Source organism: Hypanus sabinus, unplaced genomic scaffold, assembly GCF_030144855.1.
Source record: "Hypanus sabinus isolate sHypSab1 unplaced genomic scaffold, sHypSab1.hap1 scaffold_911, whole genome shotgun sequence".
NCBI classification, from domain to species: Eukaryota; Metazoa; Chordata; class Chondrichthyes; order Myliobatiformes; family Dasyatidae; genus Hypanus; species Hypanus sabinus.
In genome coordinates this window covers 153,827-170,435 of record NW_026781764.1, presented here as the reverse complement: position 1 = coordinate 170,435, position 16,609 = coordinate 153,827, and the positions used below count along the sequence as shown (strand labels likewise).

At 46.9% G+C, this 16,609-nt stretch overlaps 1 protein-coding gene across 1 annotated transcript in view; it reads left to right on the top strand.

Annotated features, from left to right (window-relative positions):
* The window catches only part of LOC132390463 (uncharacterized), a gene marked incomplete at its 5' end in the record, with an annotated part of 31,461 nt that extends 15,062 nt beyond the window's left edge, over positions 1–16,399 (top strand). The window contains 5 exons of the mRNA XM_059963077.1: positions 3,992–4,108; positions 5,108–5,386; positions 14,047–14,189; positions 14,392–14,456; positions 15,850–16,399. Of these exons, the coding sequence (XP_059819060.1) occupies positions 3,992–4,108; positions 5,108–5,386; positions 14,047–14,189; positions 14,392–14,456; positions 15,850–16,039 (794 nt within the window). The remainder of the gene's footprint in view (positions 1–3,991; positions 4,109–5,107; positions 5,387–14,046; positions 14,190–14,391; positions 14,457–15,849) is intronic.
* Positions 16,400–16,609: the final 210 nt, after the last annotated feature.

Below are 16,609 nucleotides of genomic sequence, written 5' to 3'. Positions count from 1 at the left end.
ACGGGCCTCCGGTCTGAGAAATGGACTGCAACACTAAACCGTGTCTCCTGTCTCCGAGCCAATTGTATACTGGATCAGCAATCCCTCCCCGCGTCGCACACCATGTCCCATGGTATACCATCTGGGGCCTTGTTAAAATCTGTGTACATTACATTCAGCACCTCGACCTGATCAGTCCTCCTCAATCAAATCGGTCAGAGAGATCTCCTTGGGCTCCACAACATCTTCAGGCCAGTCTTCCATCTGAGGCCGTCAATAGCCTTGTTCAAGCCTCTGTATGGTATATCTACTACCAATTCCTGGTTTGTTCTCCCCAGTTAAAATCTACTAGGATTTCACGCCACCTGTCATCTCTTTCCCCCTTCTCTCGTCTGTTTTCCCTATCTTTCTCTCTCCCACCCAGTCTCACTGCTCCATTCCTTCTCGGTCTCTCTCTACCTTCCTATCTCCTAACTTCCAGAGTGATCTACCATCTGGGAACTTGATACGGGACGTGTCAAGCGTCCGTTATGCCTCTTCACAATGTCTACTACTCTGTTCTCATGAAACGCCCTGGTTCCTTACTAAAAAATATGATCATTGCTCCGCCCATGACCGTAAGAACCTGCAGAGCCATATGGAAAGAGTTGAGTCCAGATAGGAAACCCGCTTCCCCGCCATGAACGCTTTCTACACATACTGCTGTTCCGATAAAGCACCCAGCATCATCAAAGGTCCAAGGACATTCTGAGGGAAAATGCGGAGGCATGGATCAGGAGGCTCAAGGACAGCTTCTACACTACAGTAATCAGACTATTGAAGGGACCCCAAATACGATAAGATGTACTCTTGAAATCAAATCTTCCTCTTCAAGGCTTTTCAACCTTAAAGTCTGCCTGCACTGCACTTTCTCTGTAATTGTGATACTTTATTCTGTAATTAAGTAACCTTGTTCTACTCCAATAAAGTGACCTGTATCTATGGATATGTGTGAGATCTCTCCTGTCTGTAAATGTATAGACGGGGTCTGATAGCCAACAGTCAGCATGGATTTGTGCGTGTAAGATCATGTTCGACAAATCTAATTGAATTTTTTGGAAAGGTGACTAGGCAAGTTGACGATGGGAAAGCAGTGGAAGTTGCCTACATGAAATTCAGTAAAGAATTGTCGAGGTTTCACCTGGAAGGTAGGTTAGGAAAGTTCAATCGTTAGGTATTAATATTGAAGTAGTAAAATGCATCCAACAATGGCTGGATGGGAGATGCCAGTGAGTAGTAGTGTATAACTTTTTGTCAGTTTGGAGACCGGTGTCTAGTGGTGTGCCTCAGGGATCTGTACTGGGTCCAATGTTGTTTGTCATGTATATTAATGATCTTCATGATGGTGTGGTAACTTGGATTAGTAAGTATGCAAACCAGACTAAGATAGGTGGCGTTGTGAATAATGAAGTAGATTTTCAAAGCTTGCAGAGAGATTTTGGCCAAGTAGAAATGTAGGCTGAAAGATGGCAGATGGAGTTTAATACTGATAGGTTTGAGGTACTACATTTTGGTTTGGACTAATCAAAATAGGACATACATTGTAAACGGTAGGGCATTGAGGAATGCAGTAGAACAGAGTGATCTAGGAATAATGGTGCATAGTTCCCTGAACGTGGAATCTCATGTGGATAGGGTGGTGAAGAAAGCTTTTAGAATGCTGGCCTTTATAACTCAGAGCACTGAGTATAGGAGATGTTAAAATTGTAAAAGGGATTGGTGAGGACAAATTTCGAGTATTGTGCACAGTTCTGATCACCGAACTATAGGAAATATGTCAACAAAATAGAAAGAGTACAGAGGAGAATTACGAGAATGTTACGTGGGTTTCAGCACGTAAGTTACCAAGAATGTTTGAACAAGTTAGGCCTTTATTCTTTGGATCGTAGAAGGTTGAGGGGGGACTTGATAGAGGTATTTAAAATTAAGAGGGTTATAGATAGAGTTGACGTGGATTGGTTTATTTTTTCATTGAGAGCAGGGGAGATTCAAACAAGAGGATGTGAGTTGAGAGTTAAGGGGCAAAAGTTTAGGGGGGTCCTCTTTAAACATAGAGAGGTAGTTGTGTGGAACTTCCAGTAGAAGTGGTGGAAGCAGGTTCGATATTGTCATTTAAAGTAAAATTTGATAGGTATATGGACGAAACGATTGGACGGTTATGTGCTGAGTGCAGCTCTGTGGGACTAGGTCAGAGTAAGCGTTCGGCATGGATGAGAACGGCCGAGATGGCCTGTTTCCTTACCGTAATTGTTATATGGTTATATATAGGACGATTTGTATGAAAATGGAGATGGGTAGTTTCCTATATTTGTTGATGATAAGCTGATGGGTGTTGAGGATCGCTTAGAGGACCTGCATTCAATTCCGTAGAACATCGATCAGTTTCTGATATGGGATGGAGGAATGGCAGATGGTGTTTAATCCGAACAAACGTAAAATGTTGACCTTGGTAGGCGAAATGCTCAGAGATAGCACAAGATCATAAGAGTTACAGAGGGTATCATTCCCAAATGTGAAATGTCTGACACCAGAGGGAATACATCGCGGACAGTATTGCCGGCCGAAGGGCCTGTTCCTCTGCTGTCCTGGCTGGTCGACGATGCAGGATGTTCGAAACACACAAAGCCTTGTTAAATCTCCAGGTTCTCACATGTCTTGTCCACAGACAGTAGTTCCCAGTGCGGATCTGTGGTTAACACCACCAGTCACGGACGTCCGCCGGCCTCTGGGTTCTGTGGACCAGCCAGTGCGGATATTCAATTCCAAATTCACTGTGAATCCCAGTCATCACAATCTTGTGAATGGATCGCCCATCAGAGAGACTTTGTCAAAGGCCTATCTGCAGTCAACACTTTATGTCTCAATTGAGCCGCGTGATCAACCCGAGATTCCTTTCCCTGTCGACAGTTAAGGGTTCTGTCGTTAGCTGTCTTCTGTCCCTTCACATTTATCGCCCCAAAGGAAAATATCTCACACTTACCCACAGGAGAAGCGGCGATGGCGAGTGCTGACGCCTTAACACCAGCGCTTCGGGAAGATGGAGCTCGTCAGCCTGGGAAGGCAGTCCATCTAGAGAGGGAACACTCTGACTTCAAATCTCCGCTGCCTTGCGGCCATACCCACTCATGGGAAAGGCTTCGGGAGTAAACACTGGGGACAAATCCGGAGCTGGAGTCCTTAAGACAGTCCGATGTTGCCTTCAACCTCGATCTGGCAACTCCTGCGACAACACTGGTGCTGAGCTGTATCGGCTCTTGCCCTTCCCTTGTACAACATCGGTGGCGTGAAGAGGGGAGACTTGCTGAGCTAAACTCCGTTTGCCATTTTCCACCCAGATCTACAGATGATCCATACCCCAGTGGTATGTCTTTGGACCGTGGGAGGAAACCAGAGCACCCGGAGGAAATCCACTCGCTCCTGGGGAGAAATTGGAAATTCCTTGCAGGCAGCGACGGAAATTGAACCCATGTCGTTGGTCCTGTAAAGCGCAGCGCTAACAATCACGTGTCCGTTCTGCCTTTCTCCTTACCAGCAGCCACAAATCATAGAAACACAATGGAGTCCACGAAAATCCCCACAACATGTTTATCCCCACCAGACCGTCATTATCTCATGCGTGGAAATGGAACAAAGCGGGCGAACAATAATACAGTTCCGAAAAATAATAAACCCGTGACAATCTGTCATTCCGCTCTTTCGCACCACCCTGTCACGCTCCATTGTCACTTCCCTCTCTCTCTCACACCACTTTTTTCCCATCTCTCCCCCTCTCTACCCCACTCTTCCGCTGTCTCTCTCACACATCCCACTCAACATTCACTCAAAACATTGTTTCCTGTTCTAACGCGGCCATTCCCTCTCTCCTTTCTCTTCTCGTTTTCTTTAGCCCATTCTCACACATTCATCCCCCCCCATCGCTCCCCTCTCACTCTCACCATCTTCTCTTCTGTTTATTTTAATGATCTCTCCACAGGTCCGCATAAACAGGAGCCGAACGAGAACATCGGAAATAGACCGGACCGTAAAATCTGCTTACTCTGCCTAGTTACGTTCGTCTTCTTCGTGACCGTGGTCGGGCTGTCGATCTATGGTGAGTCGAACGGACTCCGGTTGGAGTTAAACCGTAAATTAACAGTGTCGAATGAAACGTGAATATAAAACCTCACAGTGACACGGACTCGCCGCTCAACCTGTCACAAGTACCTCACCATGACTCTGACACGTACCACGCCATGACACCGACACTTACTTCAGCGTGACAGTGACACGACCCTCACGGTGAAGCTGACATTACCCTCACCTTGACAGGGTCACAACTCCAACCGTGACACCGACTCCCACCTCACCGTGACGCCGAAAAATAATAAACTCTGAATCCAGACGGCCAATTCCCCGTGGATCCTGTGTATAATGACTTTCCGTTAAGCCTCCCCACGCCCATGGCTCCAACTAAATTGATCACATTCGGGAGAGGTGACAAAATCTCTGGAATCAGAGAGACGCTTGTCAGCCCTGGGAAATCAAGGGATTTGGACTCAGCGACGAGGGCTCAATGTAACTGAAAATGAGCAAGAGAGGGGGTGATGGACGGAGAGTCCGCGGCAGTTGGATGGACGGGAGACCCAGTGGGGGACACTCCTCTCTCTGAGACTACCACACCCCAAACCATGACACAGATACTCTGCCCTCCATGACACCACCACGCCCCTCACTCTGTCATTCCCCTCACCGCGACACGGAAGTACACTTCATTGTGAATCGGCACGACTCTCGCCGGGGCACGGAAACTCCTATCACATGATTTCGACACGTTCCCCACAGCAAATCTGACATGCTCCTCACGATACTGACGCAGACCCCCACTGTAACATCAAGAAAACCTTCACCGGGACATTGATGTACCCTTCAGAGTGACACACACACGCCTCTCAAGTTAGCGCCAATTCCACCCACTGTGCCACCGGCACATCCATCACTGTGAAGCCTTTCAACGTGTCGCTGACACAACACTCTCTGTGACCCGTTCGGGAGCGTGGCGCTGACTCGCGTGTTACTGTAAACGCTAAACATCCTTCACCATCTCTCTCAGTATCACAGATTCGTCTGTCAGAGTTCACCTTCGACCGAAACTTCCAGCTCCTTAGGGAAGAGTATCACGAGATGAACAGGACCCAGCGCCAATGTCGTCTGCAAGTCCTTGAGTTAAACTCATCCCTTGAATCCACAATATTCGAGAATTCCCACCTGAATCTCTCCCGGAGATCCTGTCTCAAGAATGTCTTTGCTCTCAAATCTAATCTGTCCGATCTTAAACAAATACATAACGATCTCCGTCACCAGTTCTGTGAATTGTTGACCAGCATAAGAGGTGAGGCATCATCCCCCTCATTCACCCGCTCCTCATCTCAGGGCAGGCATGGAGAGAGGAAGCGTCACTGTGTTCCTGACATCGGGAGTGTGTGAAGAGATGGTATGAAGGGTGATTCACTCTGTGTTTGAGCCGGTGAGTGTGTGATGGGGCAGCGTGGAGGAAGTTTCAATCTATCACTGAATCCGGGAGTGTGTGATGGGAAGTTGTGGAGTTGGATTCACTCTGTGTCTGATAGCGCGATTGTGTGATGGGACAGTGCAGAGAAATTTACTTCATGTTTGACTCCGAAGTGTGTTATGGCACGGTGGAGAGAGAGATCCACACGGTTTCTGGGATTTTAGTGACGGGACGGTGCAGCGGGGGCTTCACTCAGTGTCTGATCAAGACTGTGCGATGGGATCTTCGAGAGAGAGAGAGAGAAAGAGAGAGAGAGCTTAAGACTATGTGTGACTCCGGCAGTGAGTGATGGGAGGTTGCAGAGGGGGAAACACTCTGAGTTTGATATAATTATACTTTAGAGTGTGATAGGTTCGTGGTGAAACAGCTTCAGTCTGATTCCGGGAATGTGTGATGGGTCGGGGTGGCTGGAGCTTCACTCCGTATCTGACTCCGGGAGTGCGTGATGAGACGTCAGAAGGGAAATTACACAGTGTTAAACTCGGGAATTTGTGTGGGACCGTGTGGAGGCAGCTTCCCTCTGTGTCTGAAATTTTGCTCTGTGGTGTGTTGAGAAGCTGTAGAGGGAGAATCACTGTCCCTCTGAGACAGCGGGAGAGTTTATAATGCGAGCTGATTGAGAGAAGAACGGTAATTTCTTTGGCAGTTTGGATGGGGTACGTCTGCGCAAACGCGTGAAGATCGGCCTGTGAGACAGCGGGAGAGTATAAAAAGAGAACAGATTAACGAAGCGGGCGACAGAGTAGTGGGAGAGAGAGTAGGAAGACTGTGGCTGTAGAGGCTTCGGCGAGCAGAGACTAGCTTGCTCCCAGTGAGGTAAGGCCGGGTAAGCTCCTTTGATTCATTTAATTACCTTACAAGTAGGTAATGGCGGCAGCAGTTAGGACAGTCGAGTGCTCTGTTTGCGGGATATGGGAGGTCAGGGCGAACACAATAGTCCCTGATGACTACACCTGCAAAAGGTGCATCCAGCTGCAGCTCCTGACAAACTGTGTTAGGGAACTGGAGCTGGAGCTCCATCAACTTCGGATCATTCCTGAGACAGAGGCAGAAATAGACAGGAATTGCAGTGAGATAGACACTCCTAAGATTCAGGAGAGAGTTAGCTAGGTGACTGCCAGGAGAGGGAAGGGGAATAGATAGGAAGAGCAGAGCATCCCTGTGGCCAGTTCCATCAACTATAATTATACAGTTTTGGATCATGTTGGTGGGTTTTACATCCCAGGAATAAGTTGCAGTGGTCACGTCTCTGGCAACGAGACTGGACCCTGAGATCAGAAGGGAGGCAGGGAATTGCTGAGAACAGTTATGATAGGAAATTCAATAATGGGGTGGGGGGTGCAGTAAGAGGCTCTGTGGGACAGATTAAAAATCTCAAATGAACTGTTTCCTCCCTGGTGGGAGGATCGGCGATATCTCGGATCAAGTTCTCAATTTTCTCCAGAGGGAAGGTGAGCAGCCGGATGTCGCCGTCCATGTAGGGACCAATGGCGTGGATAGGAAGAAGGAGGAGGTCCCCCAAAGAGAGATTATGGAGTTAGGTGCAAAGTTGAAGGACAGGACAGTCAGGGTTGGAATCCCAGGATTGCTACCTGTGCCACGTGCTAGTCAGACTAGAAATAGGAAGATAGTGCAGCTAAATACCTGGCTAAGGAGTTGGTGCAGGATGGAGAGCTTCATGTTTCTGGATAACGGGCCTTCTTCCAAGGAAGTTGGTTCCTATTCCGACGGGACAAGTTGCACCTGAGCTGGAAGGGGACTAGTATCCCTGCGGGAAGGTTTGTTAGTTCAGCTGAGGGTGTTTAAACTAGAGGGTTGTAGGGGGAGAGGAACCAATGTGTTAGAGCAGTTAGCGAGGTGGAGGAGGATAAAGGTCATGCGAGAACTGCATGATTAGTGCACGGAGCAAAGACAGATCTAATATACAAAGAGGCTTTGAGTAAAGAGAAGCAGAATAATGGGTGTAAAGCTAGTTAGGTAGAAGGGCTAAAATTTGTGTACGTCAACACAAGAAACATCAGGAACAAAGGTGATGAACTGAGAGCTTGGATACATAACAACACACACAAAATGCTGGTGGAACACAACAGGCCAGGCAGCATCTATAAGGAGACGCACTGTCGACGTTTAGGGTCGAGACCCTTCGTCTACTCAGAGGATTAGGTTCTAAACGGCAATTAAGAATATGGGATAAGGTTAAGAAAAACTCTCTCGAAAAATTCTCCAGACTAGGACAGGTCCAGTACATACGGATAAGAGAAGCCTCGCCACCTTTACGCTTATCACAAACAGGACTAACGTTAGGGTAAAATCGGAACAATTTAGATTTGACAAGTGAGCCCTATGTACAATCTTAAACTGTAAAAGACACTGGAGAGCACAAAGAGAAGTTGAATTAATTGACTTGTGAATTGAGTCCCAAACTGCATCAGTTAAAAAAAAACATTTAAGTCATGCTCCCAATCCATTCTAATTTTACCCAAAGGGGCACACCGTAGGGACCCTAATTTATCACGAATTAAATGATTAGGCTTTTACCCAGTGGATTAATAGGAAGAGAAAGGTCCACAACGTTTTCCTCAGGCATCGCAGGAAAATTGGATAACAAGTGATTAATGAAATGTCAAATTTGAAGGTATCTGAAGAAGTGGACTTTAGGTAGATTGAACATTGTAGAAAGTTGTTGGAAAGTTTCAAAACGGTTATCAATGAAAAGATCGTTAAAATGCCTAATGCCAATTCTACATAAATCATGAAATGTTAAATCTTGCATAGAAGGAAAGAAAAGATGATTATGCAAGATAGGACTAGAATGGGAGAGAGCATGAAGACCATTAAATTTTCTAAACTAGGCCCATATTCTCAGGGTATGTCTAATAAGAGGATTAACAATTAGTCTAGGCAAACGACTAGGGATTGCAGATCCAAGAAGTCCAGAAATAGAGAGATCCGCAGTGGAGTTCAAATCCATTGCCACACATTTTGGACTATCAGACTGGCTATGAAAAAAGGACCAGAAAGTAAGAGAGCCAAAATTAGCTGCCCAGTAGAATAAACAGAGGTTAGATAAAGCCATGCCACCTTCCTTTTTTTAGATTTTTGAGGGTAAGTTTTATTAAGCCTTGAACGTTTACCCTTCAATAAATAGGACCAAATAATAGAATCTAAGGAGTCAAAAAAAGTTTTAGAAAAAAACAATCATTGGAATAGATTGAAATAAGCATAAACAATTAGAAAGGGTATACATTTAAATAACATTAACAATACCAACCAGAGACATAGATAATGGTAACTATTGAGACAAACTCTGTTTTGTAGAGTTTAAGAGATTAGCAACATTTTCACGAAAAATAAATTAAATTGATTATTCACTACTGTAAAAGGGAGGTCACGGAATATTAATGTCTATGGTTTTTTATTATTTGGAAAGACTTCACTCTTGTGTAGACTGCGTTTATAGTAAGAAAGCTGGCTTAATAGATCAAGAAGTAAAAGGTTTCGGGGTAAGGCAGTGCACGGATTTCACACAAGTGAAATTCAAGAGACTACTAGATAAGGAGATGGAGGAATTTAAGGTGGGGCGATAGATGGGAGGCAAGGTTTAATGGTCGGGACAACATTATGGTCCGATGCGCGTGTTCTGTGCTGTACTATTCTGTGTTCTACGCCTATGTCCATTTGTCACGTGTGCTGAGGAAGTTTCTTTCCGTGTCTCAACGCTGGAGTGTGTGATGGAGCCGTGGAGAGAGGTATTCACATGGTGTCTGACCAAGGCAGTGTCTGGTGGGATGGTGTGGATGGAGCTTCACTCTGTGGCTGTCCACAAGACCGTATGATGTGACAGTGATCAGCGTGCAGGCTGAACTCGTGACGGGACGTAGGGAGAGAGATATTCACTCTCTGTCTGACCTTGGCTGGATATGATGTAAAAGCATAAGGGAGTTTCACTTTATGTTTGTCCATTGGATTCTGTAATGGGACACTGCTGAAGGAGATTCCCTCAGTGTCCGGCTAAGAGTTGGATGGTTGGAAGATGCAGAGGGGGCTAAATCCTGTGTCTGACCCCGGAGTGTGTGACGGGACCTGTGGATTGAAATTCTATTTGTCTCTGTCCTTCGGGAAATCTGTCTAGTATGGGCAGAAGGAGCTTTATAACTGACATTTGAGGCTTTTGATGGGAAGGTGTTGAGGGAGTTAAATCTCGTGATGGGTCCGGAGAGTGTGTAATGGGTGTCGTGGCGGAGATTCAAATTATGTCTGTCACCAGTAGAGTGTGATAGAGCGGTGAGAACGTATATTGATTTTTACTACGGGAATGAGTGATAGGAGGGTGTGTAGGGTGTTTGTACAGACCCCGGAAATGTATAATGGGGCAGTTTGGAGCGAGCCTCAGTTTGTATCTGACGCGGGAGTGTGTGATGAGACGGTGTGGAAAGAGCTTCACTCTATGTCTGACATGTGGAGTTTGTGCTGGGACGGTGTTTAGACCCCGGGAGTGTGTGATGGGACGGTGAGGACGGAGATTCACACTGTGTCTGACCCCGAGAGTGTGTGATGTGACGGTGCGGAGGGAGATTCACTCTGTGTCTGTCCCCGGGAGTGTGTGATGGGACGGTGTGGAGGGAGATTCACTCTGTGTCTGTCCCAGGAACTGTGTCTTGGAAGAGTGCGGAGGGTACATCGCTCTGTGTCTTATACTAGTAGTGTTAAGCTCACAATGTGTTAAACCCCTGGGAGTGTGATGGGAGTGTATTGAAGCCAGCGTCACGCTGAGTCTGACCTCTGCAGACTCTGAAAGGTTATAACCATATAAACATATAACAGTTACAACACCGAAACAGGCCGTCTCGGCCCTTCTAGTCCGTGCCGAACGCTTACTCTCACCGAAACCCACCAACCTGCACCCAGCACATAACTGTCCATTCATTTCTGGTCCACATGCCTATCCATTTTTACTTTAATTGAAAGTAAAATGATGTTGTGGAAGATACTTCATTCTGTGAATGCTTCAGAGGCATTATCACTCTTTTTCTGAAACCTGGAGTGTGTGATCGGACGCTGTGAAAGTGCTCCAATCTGTGTCTGAGAACGTGTTGTGTGTTGGCATCTTCTGGAAGAAACATCACTCCGGGCCCGAGAGTGGAAGTGTGAGATGGGGCAGAGTGGAGGGAGCATCACTATGCATCTGACCCATAGATTTTGTGATGGGCTGTTGTGAAAACATCTTTACTCTATATCTAACGCAACAAGTATGTACTGGGACTGTGTTATGAGATCTTCACTCTATGTCTGATCCCTGGATTGCGTTTGGGAGAGTGTTTTGGGAACTTCTCTGCATGGATTGCTACCTGTGTCGCGTGCCCGTGAGAATAAGTGTAGGATGCTCTGCAAGATGAACACGTGGCTGAGGAATTGGTGTAGGGAGCAAAATTTCAGATTTTTGCATCATTGGGACCTCTTCTGGTGCAGGTGGCACGTACAAGAGGGAGGTATTAAAACTAAAGTACAGGAGTGTCCAATAACCTTGCCAGCTATTGGAGGTGGGGGGCGGGTAAACTAGATTTGCAGGAGGATGGGAACCGGAATGGGAGAGCAGATAGTGGAGGGGTGGGGGGGCGGTGTAAATACATGGTGTTAAAAGTTCACGCAAAGTCAGAAATACACGTGTTGTGTGTGGAGGCAATGAGCTTCGGATGTGGGTCTATTTCAATGCGAGGAGGATTGTGGGGAAGGGTGACGAGTTGAGGGCGTGGATTGACACACGCAATTATGACATTGTGGACATTAGTGAAACTTGGCAACAGGAGTGGCTAAGCTTCGGATGTGGGTCTATTTCAATGCGAGGAGGATTGTGGGGATGGCTGACGAGTTGAGGGCGTGGATTGACACACGCAATTATGACATTGTGGACATTAGTGAAACTTGGCAACAGGAGTGGCAGGACAGGCAGCTTCATATTCCAGAGTTCCGATGTTTCAGACTTGATAGACGCAGAAGGATGAAGGGTGGGATGATGGCATTGCTGGAGAGGGAAAATGTTACAGCAGTGCTCGGGCAGGACACGAGAGGGCTTGTCTACCGAGGCCATATGTCGGAGCAGAGCTGAGAAACAGGAAAGGTATGACCACATTAATGGCGTTGTATTATAGACCACCCAGTAGTCAGTGAGAACTGGTGGAGCTAATCTGCAGAGCGATAGCAGACAATTGCAGGAAACATAAAGTTTTGATAGCAGGGGATTTTAATTTCCCACATATTGATTGGCACTCCCATTCTGTTAAAGGTTTAGAGGTGTTAGCGTTTATAAAATGTGTTCAGGAAAGTTTTCTAAATTCATATGTAAAGGTAATGACGAGAGAGGAAGCAACATCAGTTCTCCCATTTGGAAACAAGTTAAGACAAGTGACGGAAGTGTGTGTAGGGAAGCACTTTGTGTACAGTGATGATAACGCCATTAGTTTCAACTTGATCATAGAAAAATATAGATCTCGTACTCGGGTTGAGGTACTAAACTGGGTAAAGGCCAAATTTGAAGAAATGAAAAAGGATCTGAAAAGCGTATATTGGGTCAGGTTGTTCTCTGGCAGGGATGTGGATAGCAAGTGGGAGTCCTACAGAGCAGAAATTTTGAGAGAGCAGTGTCTGTATGCTCTTGTCAGGGTTAAAGGAAAAATGAATAGGAATACGAAAATTTGGTTTTCAAGGGATATTGGAAATCTGATAAAGAAGAAGAGAGCCATATATGACAAGTCTAGAAAACGGAGCAAATAAGGCGCTTGAGGAATATAAAATGTGCAAGAACATACTTAAGAAATAAATCAGGCGTGCTACAGGAAGCCATGAGGTTGCTTTGGCAGTCAAGTTGAACGATATTACTTTTAACTACTTGGGTTAAAAGAGGCACGACTGCGCAGGCGCGTGAACTCGGCGCGGATTAGATGAAATATCTACAAGAAAAAATGAATGTTGAAAGGGTTGGACAGAGTAGATGCGGAAAGGCTGCTTCCCTTGGTGGTTGAGGCCAAGACAAGAGGCCACCGTCTTAGAAATAGAGTGCACCCATTTAAAACAGAGTTGAGGAGAATTTCTTTTAGCCAGAGGGTCATGGATTTGTGGAATTCGTTGCCACATACAGCTGTGGATGCCCGATCATTTAAGGTGTTTGACGATGAGATTGACAGGTATCTAATTAGTCCGTTTATCAAGTGATATAGGGAAGAAGCCCGAAAATTTAACTAGACGAGAGAATGGTTTAGTTCATGGTGGAGTGATAGAGCAGACTCAATGGGCCGAACGGCCTACTTCTGCTCCTTTGTCCTTGGATATTGTGATTCCATCATGTAAATCATTGCTATACAACATAAACATAAGCGGTGACAACACCAACTCCTGCGGAACACAACCAGTCACTGGCAGCCGACCAGAAAAGGATCCTGTTATTCCCACTCACACCCCTCAACGTGACACCGTCACACCGCTCACTGCGGCACCAACACACGATTCACCGTGACGCCGGCACCCCGCTCACCATCTCCCTCAGCGTTACAGATCCGTCAGTGTCAGATCGCATCCAATACCGGAGCCTTTTGAAAAAATATCAGGACATGAACAGGACCCAGCATCAACTGCAACTCCACGAGCTGAACTCAACCCTTAAAACCAGGAAATCCGAGATTCCCGACTGGATCCAAGGACCTGTCTCAAGAATGTTTCGGCCCTCAACAACAACGTCTCCATCTTCATAAGCAAGCTTTCCATACTTGAAAACAAATTGCTTGTCCTGGAAAACATCCTCTCCGTCCTGAGCTCTGATCTCTCTGATCAGCATCAAACGCAAACTGATCTCCGAGGCAAATTCAATGACCGCGAAATGAAGTGCGAAAATCTCAGCCAAACCAAGACTGAAATCTGTAAACTGCTGAGCAGCAGAAATGCTGAGGTAATGTCAGAAATTTTCCCGCACCTAATCAGAAGGCAGAGAGGGAGGGGAGTGTGTAGTCTCTGGCTGTTCTCGGGAAAGTGCGCTGAGACGTGCGGCGAGACCGCCACCTGGTGTCTGAACGCTGGCAGTGCGTCAGGGAACCTGCTGTCTCAACCCGGGAGTGCGTTATTGCGGCGCCACAGGGAAGCTTCACTCTGCGTTCACAGGACGAGCAAAGAAGCTCTAATCCCCAAAATGAGTGATGTAACAGTGTTGTGGGAGCTTCGCGCTGTGTCTGACCCCGAGACTGTGTAATGGGACTATGTGGAGCTAGTTACACTCTGTGTCTGACCCCGGCATTTCGTGATGGGACACTGTGGAGGAAGTTTCACTCTGTGTGTCTGACCCCGGGAGTCTGTGATGCGAAGGTGTGGAGGGATCTTCACTCTGTGTCCGACCCCTGGTGTGTGTGATGGGACTCTGTGGCGTGTTCCTCATTCTGCATCTGACACTCAGCGGATGTAATGAGTAATTCACTGTTCTTGTTTCTGATTTCCAGAGCAAACATGTTCCAAGGATTGGATCAGAAATGAAGACCTGTGTTATTTCATTTCCTCCTTTGGAAGTTCTTACCAGGGGGCGAAGCAACTCTGTTCTATCGCTGATTCAAAACTTCTTCAAAGAGATACAGAGGAGAAAGAGGTATGTGTCTGATGGACAGATAATATATCCAGATCAGATTGAATCTTCCTCCACACCGTCCCAACACACACTCCCTGGGTCAGACACCGAGTGAATCTACCTCCACACCGACCTATCTCACACACCCGCGGTCAGACACAGAGTGACGCTCCTTACATTGTGATGGAAATCAATCATTAATGATAGCAAATTAATTTCACAGAATTTTGTTAACAACCGTGTCCGCGGCCAAGACGGTTCATACTGGATTGGAACATGCAAAGAGGGGTGAGATTTGGGGTCAGGCCTGATTTTCGAAAGGGATTGGGTAGTGGGATTAATTCTGGGGATAGACACATGTCTGTGGGGGAGGCGCGGTACGGGGAGCTTTTGGGTGCTGCCTCGATTCAGTGGGGACAGTTGGGCCACTGCGGATATTTTGGGGACAGAAACGGGTCTATGGGAGAGGGTAAGACAGTAGGAGTATTTTGTGTCCTGGTATCCCCGTAGGAAGGGACTGGGCAGTGTGATTGATTTGTTGACCGGCGCAGTCTGTATTAAGAATATGGAAAGGGGAGTGTTTCGGCGACTGTGGTCTGTAGGTCAATAGGGAGAAAATGCGACGGTGGGAGTATTTGGGGAGGGGCACTGTGGACAGGGAATGGTGTACTCCGAATAAGTTGGGACTGACACGGGCCAGTGTGGTGAGAATAGGCAATGCGATTAGTTTGTGGCCGACACGGGCCCTTGGTAGAGAGCGGACAGTTGGTTTAATCTGTGGGCTGACATGGACAGTGGGAAGAGAATGGGAAGTGAGAGTGTTTTGGTGATTGACACAGGTCTGCAGGGAGAAGGTTGGACAGTGGGATCATATTGGGGACAGACTGAGGGCTGTTGGGTGAGAGTGGGAAGTGCAAGTATTTTCGGTACAGACACCCGGCTTTGGGAGAGTGTCAGTGAGAGTATTTTGGGGAAAGAGAACGGGCTGTGAAGAGATTGGAAAAACAGGTTGAATTTGGGGACTGACAAGGTTCCGTTGGGGGGTGAAGAGGGCTTCGGGAGTATCTTGCGGACTGTCGTTCGGCTGTGGAGATTGGGTATGGCTCTGGGAGTAAGTTGGGGTGTGACAGTTTACTGTGGCGAGAAAGTGTGATCGTGAGGTTATTTTGGCAACTGAAATTGCTCTGAGGGTAGAGCGTTGGGCAAAGGATTATTCGGGGACTGACACAGGGTCACGGAGAATGGGTCAGTGAGACTATTTTAGAAAGTGGAACGTATGTTGGGAGACAGAAGGTCAGTTGGAGTATTTTGGAGACTCAAATCGGTTGGTGAGGAAAGATTGAGTCAGTGGGAGTATTTTGGGGACGGACACCGGTCGGTGAGGAGAGATTGAGTCATTGGGAGTATTGTGGGGACTGACACCGGTCGGTGAGGAAAGATTGAGTCAGTGGGAGTATTTTGGGGACTGACACCGGTCAGTGAGCGGAGATTGAGTCAGTGGGAGTATTTTGGGGACTGACACCGGTCGGTGAGGAGAGATTGAGTCAGTGGGAGTATTTTGGGAACTGATATCCGTCGGTGAGGAGAGATTGCATCAGTGGGAGTATTTTGGGACTGAGACAGGACACAGTCTGCTGGAGTTGTGTTTTCCCTTTTGAAAATGTTCATCCCTCTTTCACAGGGAAGTGGCGTCTAACGTCGTGTACAAGGTGAACGCTGGGAAGTTCGAATGCGGTGAATGTAAATCTCGTTGGCCTTGGGATTGTAGAAATGATCAGCACCGTTTCATCTGTGAGAAGTCTGCACCTTTGTTCCGGGATATTCCTGAAAAGATCCGGGATCTTTGTCAAAAGCCCGTGGAGCCGACATAAATGAAGTGACATTATTCTCTAACCACAATTCCAGCTCACTCTCCGACTGTGACAAGCGAATCGGTTCTGCCCCTTGCCCCTACCCTAGATTCCTTTCTCTACCTATGGCATTCTTTTTCACCATCTCGCTCTCTCTTTACACTCCTACCTCTAATCTCTCTCTCTCTCTCTTTTCTTCCCATCCATCTCCCCATATTTCATCCCCATTTTCCTTCCCGTCACTTTCCTGCCTCCCGCTCCCAGCATCAAAGGACTGTATCGCATATCCGTAACTTATCGGCCCTGAGCTTTGTATCTTTGTATGATCAATACGTGACAAGTATGTAAAATTAATGTAAGGTGCAATAAGATAAAACAAAAATCACGCAAAAATGTCGTGGCGGTGCTCTTACATTCAAAAGTGTGATGCGTAGGTGAAGAAAGTGTTCCAGGATCTTTGAGCTTTCACTCTTCTGTGTCTCTTTCCCGATGGTAGTAATGAGCAGGGAGCTGGTCCCCGGGGTGAGGGGCCTCGCTGATGAATGCGGCCTTGTCGAGGCATCGCATCTTGACGATGTCCTCGATGCTGGG